Raw genomic sequence first — 18,524 nt, 5'->3', positions numbered from 1 at the left:
CCATATTGGGAGGTACTGGACATCTTAAAATGTGTAAAGTTAGACCAACCACGGGATGACGTTACGGAGGCTGTAATTCCTCCTCCCAGCTACAGGTCGGGCGGCTGTGTGTTGTGCCTGGGGTAGATACACAAGTCAACCTGTAAACACCACAATTTTAATCTAAACACAGTTACATACATTGATATAAATTGTGGATAGAAATCTCTCATAGAAAATGCCTCCACACTGAAGACAGTAACTTGTTGCTGAACTCTCCTGGGCAGAATCCAACGAGAGGATAAGCAATTTGTTACTTTGTGCACCATAGACTTCAAACCGATCCAGTAAACCCAGTTCCAATTCAGCAATGTGGGTTATTGAAAGTGTGGGTGTCGGTCGATGTGGGGGGGGGGGGGGGGGGGGGAGAGGGAGAGGGAGAGGCAGAGAGGGAGAAGAGAGATATACAGAGAGAGACACACAGAGACAGGCAGAGAGAGAGAGAGAGAGGGGCAGAGAGAGAGAGAAGGGCAGAGAGAGAGAGAGAGGGGCAGAGAGAGAGAGAGAGAGAGGAGCAGAGAGAGAGAGGCAGAGAGAGAGAGAGAGAGGCAGAGAGAGAGAGAGAGGCAGAGAGAGAGAGAGAGGCAGAGAGAGAGAGAGAGGCAGAGAGAGAGAGAGAGGCAGAGAGAGAGAGAGAGACAAAGAGGGAGAGAGAGAAGGGCAGAGAGAGAGAGAGGGGCAGAGAGAGAGAGAGGGGCAGAGAGAGAGAGAGGGGCAGAGAGAGAGAGAGGGGCAGAGAGAGAGAGAGGGGCAGAGAGAGAGAGAGGGGCAGAGAGAGAGAGAGGGGCAGAGAGAGAGAGAGGGGCAGAGAGAGAGAGAGGGGCAGAGAGAGAGAGAGGGGCAGAGAGAGAGAGAGGGGCAGAGAGAGAGAGAGGGGCAGAGAGAGAGAGAGGGGCAGAGAGAGAGAGAGGGGCAGAGAGAGAGAGGGGCAGAGAGAGAGAGAGAGGGGCAGAGAGAGAGAGAGAGGGGCAGAGAGAGAGAGAGAGGGGCAGAGAGAGAGAGAGAGGGGCAGAGAGAGAGAGAGAGGGGCAGAGAGAGAGAGAGAGGGGCAGAGAGAGAGAGAGAGGGGCAGAGAGAGAGAGAGAGAGGGGCAGAGAGAGAGAGAGAGGGGGGCAGAGAGAGAGAGAGAGGCAGAGAGAGAGAGAGAGGGGCAGAGAGAGAGAGAGGGGCAGAGAGGCAGAAAGAGGCAGAGAGAGAGAGAGAGAGATACAGGCAGAGGCAGAGAGAGAGACAGAGACACCGAGAGACACCGAGAGAGACACCGAGAGAGACACCGAGAGAGAGACCGAGAGAGACCGAGAGAGACACCGAGAGAGACCGAGAGAGACACCGAGAGAGACCGAGAGAGACAGAAGGGGTGTGTGGAGATAGAGAGCGAGAGAGAGGAGGACAAGAGAGAGAGAGAGGGACGAGCCACTGCCTTACGTCAGCGAGAATGATGACATTACACAGCTGGGGGGGGAGGGGGGATGGGGTGAGGAGAGAACCCCCGACAGGTGAATCCCCATCATCCTGCACTGATCATCATGGAATCCCCAAAGGAATGGTGAAGGAGATATAATCACCAACAGCTCCCCATTCCGGTCGGAATGTCTGGTAAATGGTGATCCAGGTGGTGAGAGCAGCAATCCACAGCAGGAGGCCCACAGCTGACCATTTCACATCTGCAAGGACAACAACACTGCATTCACATAGCACCCTCAACACATGTCAAACAGAGCAAAGGGGGCTCAGAGGAGGCCCCGTCACAGCCAGCACGAGGGCGAGGTAGCAACGGGCTGGGAATGGGTGAAAGGTCACCCCCAGGAGCTGGCACATGGGGCTGCACAGCTTGGGCAGATGTGAGGTGAAACTCCAGAATGAGACAGTCATGTCTGATTGGGGGACACGCGCGCGTGTGTGTGTGTGTGTGCGCGCGTCTGAGCGAGTTGTGTGTGTGTTTGAGCGTGAGGGTGTGCGCGCGCGCGCACGCGGGGTGAGGGTGTGTACGTGTCTGAGTGTGAGGGTGCGTGTCTGTCTGAGCATGTGTTTTGTGTGTGTGTGTGTCTGAGTGTGAGGGTGTGTGTCTTGCACGCGGGGTGTGCGTGCGTGTGCTTGAGCGCAAGGGTGTGTGTGTGTGCACACGCGCGAGTCTGGCAGCGGGCGTGGGTCTGGCTGCTTGTGTCCCTGTGTGTGTGTGTATGTCTCAGTATGTGTGTGTGTGCGTCTGTCTCTCTACGTATGTGTGTGCCTGTGCGAGTGCGTGTGCGAGTGTGTCTCCATGTGCGCGTGTGTGTCTGTGTGTGTGTGTGTTTGTGTCTCTATGTGCACGTGAGTGTGTCTGTGTGTGCGTGTCTCTATGTGCTTGTGTGAGTGTACGTATGTATGTGTGTGTCTCTATGTACTTGTGTGAGTATGTAGGTGTGTCTCTGTGCTTGTGTGAGTGTATGTATGCGTATGTGAGACTGTGTGTCTGTGTGTGTCTCTATGTGCATGAGATTGTCTGTGTGTGTGTGCGCGTGTCTCTATTTGCGTGTGAGAGTGTGTCTGTTTGTGCGTCTCTACGTGCATGTGTCTCTGTGTGTATCTCTATGTGCGTGAGTGTATGTATGTATGTGTCTTTGTGCGTGTGAGTGTATGTTTGTGTGTCTCTGTGCTTGTGTGAGTGCGTGTGTCTCTTTATGCGTGAGATTGCGTGTCTGTGTGTGCGTGTCTCTATTTGCATGTGTGTCTGCGCGTGTGTCTCTATGTGCGTGGGAGTGTATGCACGTGTGTGTCTCTCTATGTGCGTGTGAGAGTGTATGTGCTTGTGTGAGTATGTCTCTCTGTGTGTTAGATTGTGTGTCTCTATTTGCGTGAGAGTGTCTGTGCGTGTCTCTATGTGCATGTCTCTCTATGTTCGTGTGAGTGTGTATGCGTGTGTGTGTCTCTATGTGCGTGTGAGTGTGTGTCTCTATGTGCGTGCGTGTAAGTATGTGTGTGTCTCTATGTGCGTGTGAGTGTGTGTCTCTATGTGCGTGCGTGTAAGTATGTGTGTGTCTCTATGTGCGTGCGTGTAAGTATGTGTGTGTCTCTATGTGCGTGTGAGCGCGTATGTATGTGTGTGTCTCTATGTGCTTGTGTGAGTGTGTGTCTCCATGTGCGCGAGATTCTGTGTCTGTGTTTCTGTGCGTGTGAGAGTGCGTGTGTGAGTGTATGTATGTGCATGTGTCCCTATGTGCGTGTGAGTGTATGTATGTGTGTTTCTACGTGCATGTGTGTGTGTGTCAATCTATGTGCGTGTGTGAGTATGTGTGTCTCTATTTGCGTGTGAGAGTGTGTGTCTCTATGTGCATGTGTGAGTGTATGTCTCTATGTGTGTGTATGTATGTGTGTCTCTATGTACGTGTGTGTCTCTATGTACGTGTGTGTGTCTAAGTGCGTGTGTCGCTATGTGCGTGCGTGTGTCGCTATGTGCGTGCGTGTGTCGCTATGTGCGCGCGTGTCGCTATGTGCGCGCGTGTCGCTATGTGCGCGCGTGTCGCTATGTGCGCGCGTGTCGCTATGTGCGCGCGTGTCGCTATGTGCGCGTGTCGCTATGTGCGCGTGTCGCTATGTGCGCGTGTCGCTATGTGCGCGTGTCTCTATGTGCGCGTGTCTCTATGTGCGCGTGTCTCTATGTGCGCGTGTCTCTATGTGCGCGTGTCTCTATGTGCGCGTGTCTCTATGTGCGCGTGTCTCTATGTGCGCGTGTCTCTATGTGCGCGTGTCTCTATGTGCGCGTGTCTCTATGTGCGCGTGTCTCTATGTGCGCGTGTCTCTATGTGCGCGTGTCTCTATGTGCGCGTGTCTCTATGTGCGCGTGTCTCTATGTGCGTGTGTCTCTATGTGCGTGTGTCTCTATGTGCGTGTGTCTCTATGTGCGTGTGTGTGCGTGCGTGTATCTATGTGTGTGTGAGAGTGTATGTCTGCGCGTGCCTCTATGTGCGTGTGAGAGTGTGTGTGTGCGTGTCTCTATGTGCATGAGTGTATGTGTGCGTGTGTGAATGTATGTTTGTGTCTCTATGTGCGTGTGTGACTGCGTGGGTGTGTGTATGTGCGTGGGTGTGTGTGTGTGTCTCTCTCTGTGAGCGTGTCTCTCTCTGTGAGCATGTGTCTGCGCGCGCGACTCTACGTGCACGCGCGCGACTCTACGTGCGTATGTGCGCGTGCGCGTATGTGCGCGTGCGCGTATGTGCGCGTGCGCGTATGTGCGCGTGCGTGTGGTGCGCGTGCATGTGCGTGCGTGCATGTGCGTGCGCGTATACGCGCGTGTGTGTACGTGCGCGTGTGGTGCGCGCGCGTGTGGTGCGCGCGCTTGTGGTGCGTGCATGTGCGTGCGTGCATGTGCGTGCGCGTATACGCGCGAGTGTACGTGCGTGAGTGTACGTGCGTGAGTGTACGTGCGTGAGTGTACGTGCGTGTGTGTACGTGCGTGAGTGTACGTGCGTGAGTGTACGTGCGTGTGTGTACGTGCGTGTGTGTACGTGCGTGAGTGTACGTGCGTGAGTGTACGTGCGTGAGTGTACGTGCGTGTATGTATGTGCGTGAGTGTATGTATGTGCGTATGTCTGTGCGCGCGAGTCTGTGCATGCGACTATGCGCGCGCGAGTCTGTGTGGGCGCGCGAGTCTGTGTGGGCGCGCGAGTCTGTGTGGGCGCACGAGTCTGTGTGGGCGCGCGACTCTACGTATGGGCGCGACTCTACGTATGGGCGCGACTCTACGTATGGGCGCGACTCTACGTGCGCGCGCGACTCTACGTGCGCGCGCGACTCTACGTGCGCGCGCGACTCTACGTGCGCGCGTTTCCGTGTGCGTGCGTGTATGTGCGTGTGAGTGTATGTATGTGCGTGTATTTATGTGTGAGTGTATGTGCGTGTGTGAGAGTGTATGTATGTGTGTGTCTCTATGTGCGTGTGAGAGTGTATGTATGTGTGTGTCTCTATGTGCGTGTGAGAGTGTATATATGTGTGTGTCTCTCTGTGCGTGTGAGTGTGTGCGCGTCTCTATGTGCGTGTGAGTGTGTGCGCGTCTGTGTGCGTGCGTGCATGTGTGCGTGCGTGCATGTGTGCGTGCATGTACGTGCGCGTACTTGCGCGTGCGCGCATGTGCGCGCGCGTGTGCGCGTGCGTGACTATGCGCGTGCGTGTATGTATGCGCGTGTGTCTCTATGTGCGTGAGTGTATGTATGTGCGTATGTCTGTGCGCGCGAGTCTGTGCACGCGACTATGCGCGCGCGTGACTCTACGTGCGCGCGTGCCTCTACGTGCGTATGTGCGCGTGCGCGTATGTGCGCGTGCGTGTGGTGCGCGTGCGTGTGGTGCGCGCGCGTGTGGTGCGCGCGCGTGTGGTGCGCGCGCGTGTGGTGCGCGCGCGTGTGGTGCGCGCGCGTGTGGTGCGCGTGCGTGTGCGTGCGTGCGTGTGCGTGCGTGCATGTGCGTGCGTGCATGTGCGTGCGCGTATACGTGCGCGTGTGTACGTGCGCGTGTGTACGTGCGCGTGTGTACGTGCGCGTGTGTACGTGCGTGTGTGTACGTGCGTGTGTGTACGTGCGTGTGTGTACGTGCGTGAGTGTACGTGCGTGAGTGTACGTGCGTGAGTGTACGTGCGTGAGTGTACGTGCGTGTGTGTACGTGCGTGTGTGTACGTGCGTGAGTGTACGTGCGTGAGTGTACGTGCGTGAGTGTACGTGCGTGTGTACGTGCGTGAGTGTACGTGCGTGTGTACGTGCGTGTGTGTACGTGCGTGAGTGTATGTGCGTGAGTGTACGTGCGTGAGTGTATGTGCGTGAGTGTACGTGCGTGTATGTATGTGCGTGAGTGTACGTGCGTGTATGTATGTGCGTGAGTGTATGTATGTGCGTATGTCTGTGCGCGCGAGTCTGTGCACGCGACTATGCGCGCGCGTGACTCTATGAGCGCGCGAGTCTGTGTGGGCGCGCGAGTCTGTGTGGGGGCGCGACTCTACGTATGGGCGCGACTCTACGTATGGGCGCGACTCTACGTGCGCGCGTTTCCGTGTGCGTGCGTGTATGTGCGTGTGAGTGTATGTATGTGCGTGTATTTATGTGTGAGTGTATGTGCGTGTGTGAGAGTGTATGTATGTGTGTGTCTCTATGTGCGTGTGAGAGTGTATGTATGTGTGTGTCTCTATGTGCGTGTGAGAGTGTATATATGTGTGTGTCTCTCTGTGCGTGAGTGTGTGCGCGTCTCTATGTGCGTGTGAGTGTGTGCGCGTCTGTGTGCGTGCGTGCATGTGTGCATGCGTGCATGTGTGCGTGCGTGCATGTGTGCGTGCATGTACGTGCGCGTACTTGCGCGTGCGCGCATGTGCGCGCGCGTGTGCGCGCGCGTGACTATGCGCGTGTGTGTATGTATGCGCGTGTGTCTCTATGTGCGTGAGTGTATGTATGTGCGTATGTCTGTGCACGCGACTATGCGCGCGCGTGACTCTATGAGCGCGCGACTCTACGTGCGCGCGCGCGACTCTACGTGCGTATGTGCGCGCGCGCGTATGTGCACGTGCGCGTGGTGCGCGCGCGTGTGGTGCGCGCGCGTGTGGTGCGCGCGCGTGTGGTGCGCGCGCTTGTGGTGCGCGTGCGTGTGGTGCGCGTGCGTGTGGTGCGTGCATGTGCGTGCGCGTGTACGTGCGTGCGCGTGTACGTGCGTGCGTGTACGTGCGTGCGTGTACGTGCGTGCGCGTGCGTGCGTGCGCGTGCGTGCGTGCACGTGCGTGAGTGCACGTGCGTGAGTGTACGTGCGTGAGTGTACGTGCGTGAGTGTACGTGCGTGCGTGTACGTGCGTGAGTGTACGTGCGTGAGTGTACGTGCGTGAGTGTACGTGCGTGAGTGTACGTGCGTGAGTGTACGTGCGTGAGTGTACGTGCGTGAGTGTATGTATGTGCGTATGTCTGTGCGCGCGAGTCTGTGCACGCGACTATGCGCGCGCGTGACTCTATGAGCGCGCGAGTCTGTGTGGGCGCGCGAGTCTGTGTGGGGGCGCGACTCTACGTATGGGCGCGACTCTACGTATGGGCGCGACTCTACGTGCGCGCGCGACTCTACGTGCGCGCGCGACTCTACGTGCGCGCGCGACTCTACGTGCGCGCGCGACTCTACGTGCGCGCGTTTCCGTGTGCGTGCGTGTATGTGCGTGTGAGTGTATGTATGTGCGTGTATTTATGTGTGAGTGTATGTGCGTGTGTGAGAGTGTATGTATGTGTGTGTCTCTATGTGCGTGTGAGAGTGTATATATGTGTGTCTCTCTGTGCGTGTGAGTGTGTGCGCGTCTCTATGTGCGTGTGAGTGTGTGCGCGTCTGTGTGCGTGCGTGCATGTGTGCGTGCGTGCATGTGTGCGTGCATGTACGTGCGCGTACTTGCGCGTGCGCGCATGTGCGCGTGCGTGACTATGCGCGTGTGTCTCTATGTGCGAGTGTATGTATGTGCGTATGTCTGTGCGCGCGAGTCTGTGCACGCGACTATGCGCGCGCGCGCCTCTACGTGCGTATGTGTGCGCGCGCGTGTGGTGCGCGCGCGCGTGTGGTGCGCGTGCGTGTGGTGCGCGTGCGTGTGGTGCGCGTGCTTGTGGTGCGCGTGCTTGTGGTGCGCGTGCGTGTGGTGCGTGCGTGCATGTGCGTGCGTGCATGTGCGTGCGCGTATACGTGCGCGTGTGTACGTGCGCGTGTGTACGTGCGCGTGTGTACGTGCGCGTGTGTACGTGCGTGTGTGTACGTGCGTGTGTGTACGTGCGTGAGTGTACGTGCGTGAGTGTACGTGCGTGAGTGTACGTGCGTGAGTGTACGTGCGTGTGTACGTGCGTGAGTGTACGTGCGTGTGTACGTGCGTGTGTGTACGTGCGTGAGTGTACGTGCGTGAGTGTACGTGCGTGAGTGTACGTGCGTGAGTGTACGTGCGTGAGTGTACGTGCGTGTATGTATGTGCGTGTATGTATGTGCGTGAGTGTATGTATGTGCGTATGTCTGTGCGCGCGAGTCTGTGCACGCGACTATGCGCGCGCGTGACTCTATGAGCGCGCGAGTCTGTGTGGGCGCGCGAGTCTGTGTGGGGGCGCGACTCTACGTATGGGCGCGACTCTACGTATGGGCGCGACTCTACGTATGGGCGCGTTTCCGTGTGCGTGCGTGTATGTGCGTGTGAGTGTATGTATGTGCGTGTATTTATGTGTGAGTGTATGTGCGTGTGTGAGAGTGTATGTATGTGTGTGTCTCTATGTGCGTGTGAGAGTGTATGTATGTGTGTGTCTCTATGTGCGTGTGAGAGTGTATATATGTGTGTGTCTCTCTGTGCGTGAGTGTGTGCGCGTCTCTATGTGCGTGTGAGTGTGTGCGCGTCTGTGTGCGTGCGTGCATGTGTGCATGCGTGCATGTGTGCGTGCGTGCATGTGTGCGTGCATGTACGTGCGCGTACTTGCGCGTGCGCGCATGTGCTCGCGCGTGTGCGCGTGCGTGACTATGCGCGTGTGTGTATGTATGCGCGTGTGTCTCTATGTGCGTGAGTGTATGTATGTGCGTATGTCTGTGCACGCGACTATGCGCGCGCGTGACTCTATGAGCGCGCGACTCTACGTGCGCGCGCGCGACTCTACGTGCGTATGTGCGCGTGCGCGTATGTGCGCGTGCGCGTGGTGCGCGCGCGTGTGGTGCGCGCGCTTGTGGTGCGCGCGCTTGTGGTGCGCGCGCGTGTGGTGCGCGCGCGTGTGGTGCGCGCGCGTGTGGTGCGTGCATGTGCGTGCGCGTGTACGTGCGTGCGCGTGTACGTGCGTGCGCGTGTACGTGCGTGCGTGTACGTGCGTGCGTGTACGTGCGTGAGTGTACGTGCGTGAGTGTACGTGCGTGAGTGTACGTGCGTGAGTGTACGTGCGTGAGTGTATGTATGTGCGTATGTCTGTGCGCGCGAGTCTGTGCACGCGACTATGCGCGCGCGTGACTCTATGAGCGCGCGAGTCTGTGTGGGCGCGCGAGTCTGTGTGGGCGCGCGACTCTACGTATGGGCGCGACTCTACGTGCGCGCGCGACTCTACGTGCGCGCGCGACTCTACGTGCGCGCGCGCGACTCTACGTGCGCGCGCGACTCTACGTGCGCGCGTTTCCGTGTGCGTGCGTGTATGTGCGTGTGAGTGTATGTATGTGCGTGTATTTATGTGTGAGTGTATGTGCGTGTGTGAGAGTGTATGTATGTGTGTGTCTCTATGTGCGTGTGAGAGTGTATATATGTGTGTCTCTCTGTGCGTGTGAGTGTGTGCGCGTCTCTATGTGCGTGTGAGTGTGTGCGCGTCTGTGTGCGTGCGTGCATGTGTGCGTGCGTGCATGTGTGCGTGCATGTACGTGCGCGTACTTGCGCGTGCGCGCATGTGCGCGTGCGTGACTATGCGCGTGTGTCTCTATGTGCGAGTGTATGTATGTGCGTATGTCTGTGCGCGCGAGTCTGTGCACGCGACTATGCGCGCGCGCGCCTCTACGTGCGTATGTGTGCGCGCGCGTGTGGTGCGCGCGCGTGTGGTGCGCGCGCGTGTGGTGCGTGCGTGTGGTGCGTGCGTGTGGTGCGTGCATGTGGTGCGTGCATGTGCGTGCGTGCATGTGCGTGCGCGTGTACGTGCGTGCGTGTACGTGCGTGCGTGTACGTGCGTGAGTGTACGTGCGTGAGTGTACGTGCGTGTGTGTACGTGCGTGTATGTACGTGCGTGAGTGTACGTGCGTGAGTGTACGTGCGTGAGTGTACGTGCGTGAGTGTACGTGCGTGAGTGTACGTGCGTGAGTGTACGTGCGTGTGTGTACGTGCGTGTGTGTACGTGCGTGAGTGTACGTGCGTGAGTGTACGTGCGTGAGTGTACGTGCGTGAGTGTACGTGCGTGAGTGTACGTGCGTGTGTGTACGTGCGTGAGTGTACGTGCGTGAGTGTACGTGCGTGAGTGTACGTGCGTGTATGTATGTGCGTGAGTGTACGTGCGTGTATGTATGTGCGTGAGTGTACGTGCGTGAGTGTACGTGCGTGAGTGTACGTGCGTGAGTGTACGTGCGTGAGTGTACGTGCGTGAGTGTATGTGCGTGAGTGTACGTGCGTGAGTGTATGTATCTGCATCTGTCTCTATGTGCGTATGTATGTGCGTGTTTCTATTTCCGAGTGTATGTACATATGTGAGTGTATGTACGTGTGCGTGTGTGTCTCTATGTGCGTGAGTGTATGTATGTGTGTGTGTCTCTATGTGCGTGAATGTATATGTGTGCGTGTCTCTATGTGTGCGTGTGAGTGTATGTATGTGCGTGTATTTATGTGTGAGTGTATGTGCGTGTGTGAGAGTGTATGTATGTGTGTGTCTCTATGTGCGTGTCTGAGTGTATGCATGTGTGTGTCTCTATGTGCATGTGTGTGTATGCATGTGTGTGTGTCTCTATGTGCGTGTGTGTCTCTGTATGTGCGTGTGTGAGTGTATGTGTGTCTCTATGTGCGTGTGAGTGTGTGCGTATGTCAGTGTATGTTTGTGTGTGTGTCTCTATGTGCGTGTATGTGTGTGTGCGTGAGTGTATGTGTGCATGTCTATGTGCGTGTCTCTATGTGTGTGTGAGTGTATGTGTGCGTGTCTCTATGTGTGTGTCTCTGTGTGTGTGTATATGAGTATGTGCGTGTGTGTATGTATGTGTGCGTGTCTCTATGTGCGTGAGTTTATGTATGTGCGTGCGTGTATGTGTGCGTTTCTGTGCGTGAGAGTGTGTATGTGTGCGTGTCTCTATGTGCGTGTGTATGCATGTATCTGAATGTGTGTGCGTCTCCATGTGCATGAGTGTTTGTCTGTGCGTGTCTCTATGTGCGTGAGTGTGACTGTGTGTCTGAGTGTGTGTGTCTCTATGTGCGTGTGTGTGTGTGTCTCTATGTGCTTGTGTGTGTGTGTGTGTGAGAGATTGTGTGTGTGTCTGTGCGTGTCTCTATTTGCGTGTATGTCTGTGCATGTGTCTCTATGTGCGTGAGTGTATGTATGTGCGTGTCTCTATGTGTGCGTGAGTGTATGTATGTGTGCGAGTGTATGCGCCCGAGTCTCTATGCACGTGCGCGTCTCTATGTGCGTGTATGAGTGTGTGTGTGTGTGTGTCTCTGTGTGCGTATGTGAATGTATGTTTGTGTGTCTCTATGTGCGTGTGTGTCTCTCTATGTGCATGAGAGTGTATGTGTGTGTGTGTATCTGTGTGTTTCTATGTGCGTATGTGAGTGTATGTACGTGTGTCTCTATGTGCGTGTGACTGTAAGTATATGTCTCTATGTGCGTGTGAGAGAGTGTGTGTGCGTGTCTCTGTGTGTGTGTGTCTTTATGTGCGTGAGTGCATGTATGTGTCTTTATGTGCGTGTGTGAGTGCATGTATGTGTCTCTATGTGCGTGTGTGTATGTGTGCCTCTGTGCGTGTGAGCGTATGTGTGTCTATGTGCATGTGTGAGTGAATATAAGTGTGTCTCTATGTGCGTGTGTGAGTGTATGTATGTGTGTGTGTGTATGTATGTATGTGCGGGTGTCTATGTGCGTGTGTGTATGTATGTGTGAGTGTAAATATGTGTGTGTATCTCTATGTGCGTGAGAGTGTATGCATGTTGGCGTGTCTATTTGCGTGTGTGAGTGTGTGCGTGTCTCTCTATGTGTGTGTATGTATGTGTGCGCGCATCTCTATGTGTTTGTGTGAGAGTGTATGTATGTGTGTGTGTGCGAGAGAGAGAGAGAGAGTGTCTGTATGTGTGTCTGTGTGTGTGTGTGGGGTGATGGGGTGAAGGACGATGTGATGACCCCTGCCTCTGACTGGATCCTGACCCTGGGGAGCTGCCCTTACTCACATTTCCTAATCTGCAGTTGCTCGGTGAACGGTGGTTTCAGGAAGGCCTCCTGGAAAAACCAGACGACATTGACCAGCCAGAGGAACGGCAGCAGAGCAAACCCACCTGGAGAACAGCCGGGGCAAACAACAAACTAGGAACACACAGCACACACAGGGCCCTCTCTTCCTGCTCTGTAACAGCCGGGAACCAACTCTTCTCTTCATTCCCCACCTCTCCCCTCCCTCGCCCCAGCTCTCCGCCCACCCCCCACAGTGCTCCAAGTGTGGGTCTAACTGAGGGATACGGAGACTGGAACTGTGCACGGTGCTCCGAGTGTGGGTCTGACTGAGGGGTACGGAGACTGGAACTGTGCACAGTGCTCCGAGTGTGGGTCTGACTGAGGGGTACGGAGACTGAAACTGTGCACGGTGCTCCGAGTGTGGGACTGACTGAGGGGTACGGAGACTGGAACTGTGCACGGTGCTCCGAGTGTGGGACTGACTGAGGGATACGGAGACTGGAACTGTGCACGGTGCTCCGAGTGTGGGACTGACTGAGGGATACGGAGACTGGAACTGTGCACAGTGCTCCGAGTGTGGGTCTGACTGAGGGATACGGAGACTGGAACTGTACACGGTGCTCCGAGTGTGGGTCTAACTGAGGGATACGGAGACTGGAACTGTGCACAGTGCTCCGAGTGTGGGTCTGACTGAGGGATACGGAGACTGGAACTGTGCACAGTGCTCCGAGTGTGGGTCTGACTGAGGGATACGGAGACTGGAACTGTACACGGTGCTCCGAGTGTGGGTCTAACTGAGGGATACGGAGACTGGAACTGTGCACAGTGCTCCGAGTGTGGGTCTGACTGAGGGGTACGGAGACTGGAACTGTGCACAGTGCTCCGAGTGTGGGTCTAACTGAGGGATACAGAGACTGGAACTGTGCACGGTGCTCCGAGTGTGGGTCTGACTGAGGGATACGGAGACTGGAACTGTGCACGGTGCTCCGAGTGTGGGTCTGACTGAGGGATACGGAGACAGGAACTGTGCACAGTGCTCCGAGTGTGGGTCTGACTGAAGGATACGGAGACTGGAACCGTGCACGGTGCTCCGAGTGTGGGTCTAACTGAGGGATAGGGAGACTGGAATTGTGCACGGTGTTCCGAGTGTGGGTCTAACTGAGGGATACCGAGACTGGAACTGTGCACGGTGTTCCGAGTGTGGGTCTAACTGAGGGAAACCGAGACTGGAACTGTGCACGGTGCTCCGAGTGTGGGACTAGCTGAGGGATACGGAGACTGGAACTGTGCACAGTGCTCCGAGTGTGGGTCTAACTGAGGGATACGGAGACCGGAACTGTGCACGGTGCTCCGAGTGTGGGTCTAACTGAGGGATACGGAGACCGGAACTGTGCACGGTGCTCCGAGTGTGGGTCTAATGCAGGGATACGGAGACTGGAACTGTGCACGGTGCTCCGAGTGTGGGTCTAACTGAGGGATATGGAGTATGGAACTGTGCACAGTGCTCTGAGCATGAATCTGAGGGGTATGTGTGAACGGGATCTCTGTCTGAGCTGATACATTCCCTCACCCTCCTGCACGTTCTCACCGAGATAGTATTTGCGACACAGGGTCAGTTTGTCTTCGTTGCTGACCCGTTCCAAATTCATGCCGACAGCTCCAGCCACCACCTGGCCACCAGCGACACCTAGAAGGGGTGTTGGGAGGGGGGTGGTGGTTTGGGGAGAGGGAGAGAGAGGGAATCAATGAGGACCAAACAGCAAGGATTATCTCACACGCCTCACAATTCCTCACGTCCCCCTCTCCTGAAACCACCTCCCTCCCTCGCAGCGTGTCCCTCTCCTCCTTCTCATCCCCTTCCACGTGCCCGTAACCCCTCCGCACCAATTCCCCTCCTTCCTTTCTCACCACCTTGCCCTCTCCACAGCCTTCCCTCTTTGTCCCCTACCCTACCTTGACTCCTTACTCTCCCCCTCTCGCTCAGTCCCCACTCCCTCCTACCCTCACCCCTTTTCTTTCACTCCATGCACTCTCCCTCAAGTTTCCACTCTCTCTTCCTCCCTCCACCATCCAAAGCTTCCTCACCCCTCTCCCTCAAGGTCACTCTCTCCTCACTCCATCTCTCACTCACCCCTTCTCTCCTTCCTCCTCCCCTACTCTCACTCCCCTTTCCCTCTCTCGCCGCTTTTTCCCTCTCCCTCTAACCATCTTCCCACTCCCTTCCCTGTCCCCCTGTCTCTCCCCTCCGCCTCCATTTCTCCCTCCCCTCTCTCTGTCCTTCTTTCCTTCTCCCTCCCCTTCTCTGTCCTTCCTTCCTTCCTTCTCTCCTTCCCCCCACTCCTTCCCAACCCCTTGTCTCTCTCCCACTCCATTCTCCCTCCTCCTCACCTCCTCCCCCTCTCCATTTCCTCTTCCATTCCCTCCCTCCTTCACTCCACTCTCTCCCCCTCCATTTCTCCTTTCCCCATTCCCTCCTTTCCCCCACTCCCTCCTTTCCCCCACTCCCTCCTTTCCCCATTCCCTCCTTCCAATCCCTCCTTTCCCCCATTCCCTCCTTTCCCCCACTCCCTCCTTTCCCCCACTCCCTCCTTTCCCCCACTCCCTCCTTTCCCCCACTCCCTCCTTCCCCCACTCCCTCCTTTCCCCCCCACTCCCTCCTTTCCCCCCCACTCCCTCCTTTCCCCCATTCCCTCTTTCCCCCACTCCCTCCTTCCCCATTCCCTCCTTTCCCCCACTCCCTCCTTCCCCATTCCCTCCTTTCCCCCACTCCCTCCTTTCCCCCACTCCCTCCTTTCCCCCACTCCCTCCTTTCCCCCACTCCCTCCTTTCCCCCACTCCCTCCTTCCCCATTCCCTCCTTTCCCCCACTCCCTCCTTTTCCCCACTCCCTCCTTTCCCCCATTCCCTCCTTTCCCCCATTCCCTCCTTTCCGCCACTCCCTCCTTTCCCCCACTCCCTCCTTTCCCCCACTCCCTCCTTTTCCCCACTCCCTCCTTTTCCCCACTCCCTCCTTTCCCCCACTCCCTCCTTTCCCCCACTCCCTCCTTTTCCCCACTCCCTCCTTCCCCATTCCCTCCTTTCCCCCACTCCCTCCTTTTCCCCACTCCCTCCTTTCCCCACTCCCTCCTTTTCCCCACTCCCTCCTTTTCCCCACTCCCTCCTTTCCCCCACTCCCTCCTTTTCCCCACTCCCTCCTTTTCCCCACTCCCTCCTTTCCCCCACTCCCTCCTTTCCCCCACTCCCTCCTTTCCCCCACTCCCTCCTTTTCCCCACTCCCTCCTTTCCCCCACTCCCTCCTTTCCCCCACTCCCTCCTTTTCCCCACTCCCTCCTTTTCCCCACTCCCTCCTTTCCCCCACTCCCTCCTTCCCCATTCCCTCCTTTCCCCCACTCCCTCCTTTTCCCCACTCCCTCCTTTTCCCCACTCCCTCCTTTCCCCCACTCCCTCCTTTCCCCCATTCCCTCCTTTCCCCCATTCCCCCACTCCCTCCTTTCCCCCATTCCCCCACTCCCTCCTTTCCCCCACTCCCTCCTTTCCCCCACTCCCTCCTTTCCCCCACTCCCTCCTTTCCCCCACTCCCTCCTTTCCCCCATTCCCTCTTTCCCCCATTCCCTCCTTTCCCCCATTCCCTCCTTTCCCCCACTCCCTCCTTTCCCCCATTCCCTCTTTCCCCCATTCCCTCCTTTCCCCCACTCCCTCCTTCCCCCATTCCCTCCTTTCCCCCACTCCCTCCTTTCCCCCACTCCCTCCTTTCCCCCATTCCCTCTTTCCCCCATTCCCTCCTTCCCCATTCCCTCCTTTCCCCCACTCCCTCCTTTCCCCCATTCCCTCTTTCCCCCATTCCCTCCTTTCCCCCACTCCCTCCTTTCCCCCACTCCCTCCTTTCCCCATTCCCTCCTTTCCCCACTCCCTCCTTCCCAACTCCCTCCTTTCCCCCATTCCCTCCTTTCCCCCACTCCCTCCTTTCCCCCATTCCCTCCTTTCCCCACTCCCCCTCCTCTTATCCTCCCTCTTCCTCCTTCCTCCCTCACCCTCTCCGTACTGCGCCTGCGCTCCCCCAGCGGTGCCGCGCTGCCTGCCGGGATACCGCACCCGAGGGAACTACAACTCCCATGACCCCACGCGCCCACCGTCACCTGGGGGGGAAAAAAAACAAATTTATTTTTGTAAGCGACGCGAAGTGCCGGCCGATGCACTCCGCGCTCTCGGCACGCCGATCCTGGAATTTCTGCCGCCTCGAGACGGAGCGTTAACGTCGCGTTTAATTTTCGCCGTTACCGGCCGTTACTACGACAGCAACGTCGCCCGCGCATGCGTGCCGCGCCCCTGGTGGTCGGGATTGGGTGGGAGTCCTCCAGGACGGCGGGGGGCGCTGCAACGGGAGGACCGGAGGCTGATGGGGGGTGTGGCTTCTGAGGGGGAATGGGGTAAATGAGGGAGAATTGGGGTATGTGAGGTTAAATGAGGGGGATGGGGGTATTTGAGAGAAAATTTGGGGAAATGGGGGTATTTGAGGGGAAAGGGAGTATTTGAGAGAAAATTTGGGGGAATGGGGGTATTTGAGGGGAAATGGGGGTATTTGAGAGAAAATTTGGGGAAATGGGGGTATTTGAGGGGAAATGGGGGTATTTGAGAGAAAATTTGGGGGAAATGGGGTATTTGAGGGGAAAGGGGGTATTTGAGAGAAAATTTGGGGAAATGGGGGTATTTGAGGGGAATGGGGGTATTTGAGAGAAAATTTGGGGGAATGGGGTATTTGAGGGGAAATGGGGGTATTTGAGAGAAAATTTGGGGAAATGGGGGTATTTGAGTTGGAATGGGGGTATTTGATAGGGAATGGGGTTTTTGAGGGGAATATGGTATTTGAGGGGGAATGGGAATAAAAGAGGGTAAATAAACAGAAATGGGGTACTTGGGGAGAAATGAGGGAGGTGGGGCTATTTAAGGGAATTGGGTAGCTGAGTGTAAATGGGGGTATTTGAAGGGCAATGGGATCAACTGAGGGTATGTGAGGGGGCATGGGGTATCTGAGTGGGAATGGGAGTAACTGAGGTGAAAGGGGGCATTTGAAGAGGAATGGGGATACCTGAGGGTTAATGATGGGGAATGGGGGTATTTGAAGGGGAATGGGGTAACTGAGAGTAAATGAGGGGGAATGGATAACTGAGGGTGAATTAGGGTATCTGAGGAGAAATGGGGTGTCTGAGGTGTTTTGAGGGGGATTAGGGGTTTCTGAGAAGGAATGCCGGGTATTTCGGAGGAGAGGAGGTAACCGTGGGGGAGAGGGGGTTTCTGAGAGGGAGTGGCGGTATTTCGGGGGAGAGGAGGTAACCGCGGGGGAGAGGGGGTTTCTGAGAGTGAGTGGATGTAACTGAGAGGGAATAGGGGTACCTGAGAAAGAATCGGGGTATTTGAGAGGGGATATGGTTTTCTGAGGGGGACAGAGTGTATCCGAGGGGCAGTGAGGGCGTCTGAGAGGCAGTGAGGGTACTTGAGGTGGAGAGAGCGTACCTGAAGGGAGAATGGGGGCATTTCAGAGGTGATATCTGAGGGCGAATGTGGGTACCTGAGGGCAAAAGGGTCTATCAGAAGAGGAATGATGGCATCTGAGGGGGAATAGGTGTATCTGAGGGAGAGAGAGGGTGTATCTGAGAGGGAGAAGGTGTATTGGGAGGGAGAGGGTGTATTTGAGGGGGTGAGGTGTATCGGAGGGGAGAGGGTGTATCTGAGGGGGAGAGGATGTATCAGGAGGGAGAAGGTGTATTTGAGGGGGAGAGGGTGTATCAGAGGGGAGAGGGTTTATCTGAGGGGGAGAGGTGTATTTGAGGGGTAGAGGGTGTATCTGAGGGGGACAGGGTGTATCGGGGGGAGAGGGTGTATCTGAGGGGGAGAGGGTGTATCTGAGGGGGAGAGGGTGTATCTGAGGGGTAGAGGGTGTATCGGGGGGAGAGAGTGTATCAGAGGGGGAGAGGGTGTATCGAGTGGGGGAGGGTGTATCTGAGGGGGAGAGGGTGTATCGAGGGGGAGAGGGTGTATTGGGGGAGAGGGTGTATCGGGGAGGAGAGGATGTATCTGAGGGGGAGAGGATGTATCAGGGGCGAGAGGGCGTATCTGAGGGGGAGAAGGTGTATCGGGGAGGGGGGAGAGGGTGTATCTGAGGGGGAGAATGTCTATGGGGGTGAGAGGGTGTATCGGGGAGGGGGGAGAAGGTGTATCTGAGGGGGAGAAGGTGTATCGGGGGGTGAGGGTGTATCGGGGAGGGGGGTGAGGGTGTATCTGAGGGGTAGAGGGTGTATCTGGAGAGAGAGGGTGTATCTGAGGGGGACAGAGTGTATCGGAGGGAGAGGGTGTATCTGAGGGGTAGAGGGTGTATCGGGGGGGAGAGGGTGTATCTGAATGGGAGAGGTGTATCAGAGGGGGAGAGAGTGTATCTGAGGGGGAGAGAGTGTATCAGAGGGGGCGAGGGTGTATCTGAGGGGGAGAGGGTGTATCGGGGGTTGAGGGTGTAAGTGAGGGGGAGAGCGTGTATCGGGGGAGAGGGTGTATCTGAGGGGGAGAAGGTCTATTGTGGGGGAGAGGGTGTATCTGAGGGGGAGAAGGTGTATCTGAGGGGAAGAGGTTGTATCGTGGGGAGTAGGTGTATCTGAGGGGGACA

At 56.6% G+C, this 18,524-nt stretch overlaps 2 protein-coding genes across 2 annotated transcripts; one reads left to right on the top strand and one right to left on the bottom strand.

The window, feature by feature from the left end:
- The first annotated feature begins 349 nt into the window (after nucleotides 1–349).
- On the top strand, nucleotides 350–1,477 carry LOC148139432 (uncharacterized). The gene is made up of 2 exons (XM_087980951.1): nucleotides 350–1,286; nucleotides 1,355–1,477. Exons 1-2 carry the CDS (start codon nucleotides 350–352, stop codon nucleotides 1,408–1,410), a joined length of 993 nt encoding a protein of 330 aa, XP_087837077.1. The 3' UTR covers nucleotides 1,411–1,477.
- psenen (presenilin enhancer, gamma-secretase subunit) lies at nucleotides 1,321–16,024 on the bottom strand. The gene is made up of 4 exons (XM_087980777.1): nucleotides 16,006–16,024; nucleotides 13,459–13,557; nucleotides 11,870–11,974; nucleotides 1,321–1,703 (listed from the first exon to the last, which is right to left on the bottom strand). Exons 2-4 carry the CDS (start codon nucleotides 13,517–13,519, stop codon nucleotides 1,564–1,566), a joined length of 306 nt encoding a protein of 101 aa, XP_087836903.1. The 5' UTR covers nucleotides 13,520–13,557; nucleotides 16,006–16,024; the 3' UTR covers nucleotides 1,321–1,563.
- Between the last annotated feature and the right edge of the window lie 2,500 nt (nucleotides 16,025–18,524).

Source organism: Chiloscyllium plagiosum, unplaced genomic scaffold, assembly GCF_037043375.1.
Source record: "Chiloscyllium plagiosum isolate Xiang-an unplaced genomic scaffold, Cpla_swu_hap1 HiC_scaffold_38, whole genome shotgun sequence".
NCBI classification, from domain to species: Eukaryota; Metazoa; Chordata; class Chondrichthyes; order Orectolobiformes; family Hemiscylliidae; genus Chiloscyllium; species Chiloscyllium plagiosum.
This window is presented reverse-complemented; position numbering and strand designations above follow the sequence as displayed.

Excerpts from the sequence above, each read along its gene's own strand:
- LOC148139432 (XM_087980951.1), top strand. The coding sequence starts at position 350 with ATGTGGGTTATTGAAAGTGTGGGTGTCGGTCGATGTGGGGGGGGGGGG. Across the intron at positions 1,287-1,354 it reads GAGACAGAGACACCGAGAGA|GACCGAGAGAGACACCGAGA; the intron begins CACCGAGAGAGA and ends GACACCGAGAGA.
- psenen (XM_087980777.1), bottom strand. The coding sequence starts at position 13,519 with ATGAATTTGGAACGGGTCAGCAACGAAGACAAACTGACCCTGTGTCGC. Across the intron at positions 11,975-13,458 it reads GTGTCGCAAATACTATCTCG|GTGGGTTTGCTCTGCTGCCG; the intron begins GTGAGAACGTGC and ends GCTGTTCTCCAG. Across the intron at positions 1,704-11,869 it reads GCAACTGCAGATTAGGAAAT|ATGTGAAATGGTCAGCTGTG; the intron begins GTGAGTAAGGGC and ends TTGTCCTTGCAG.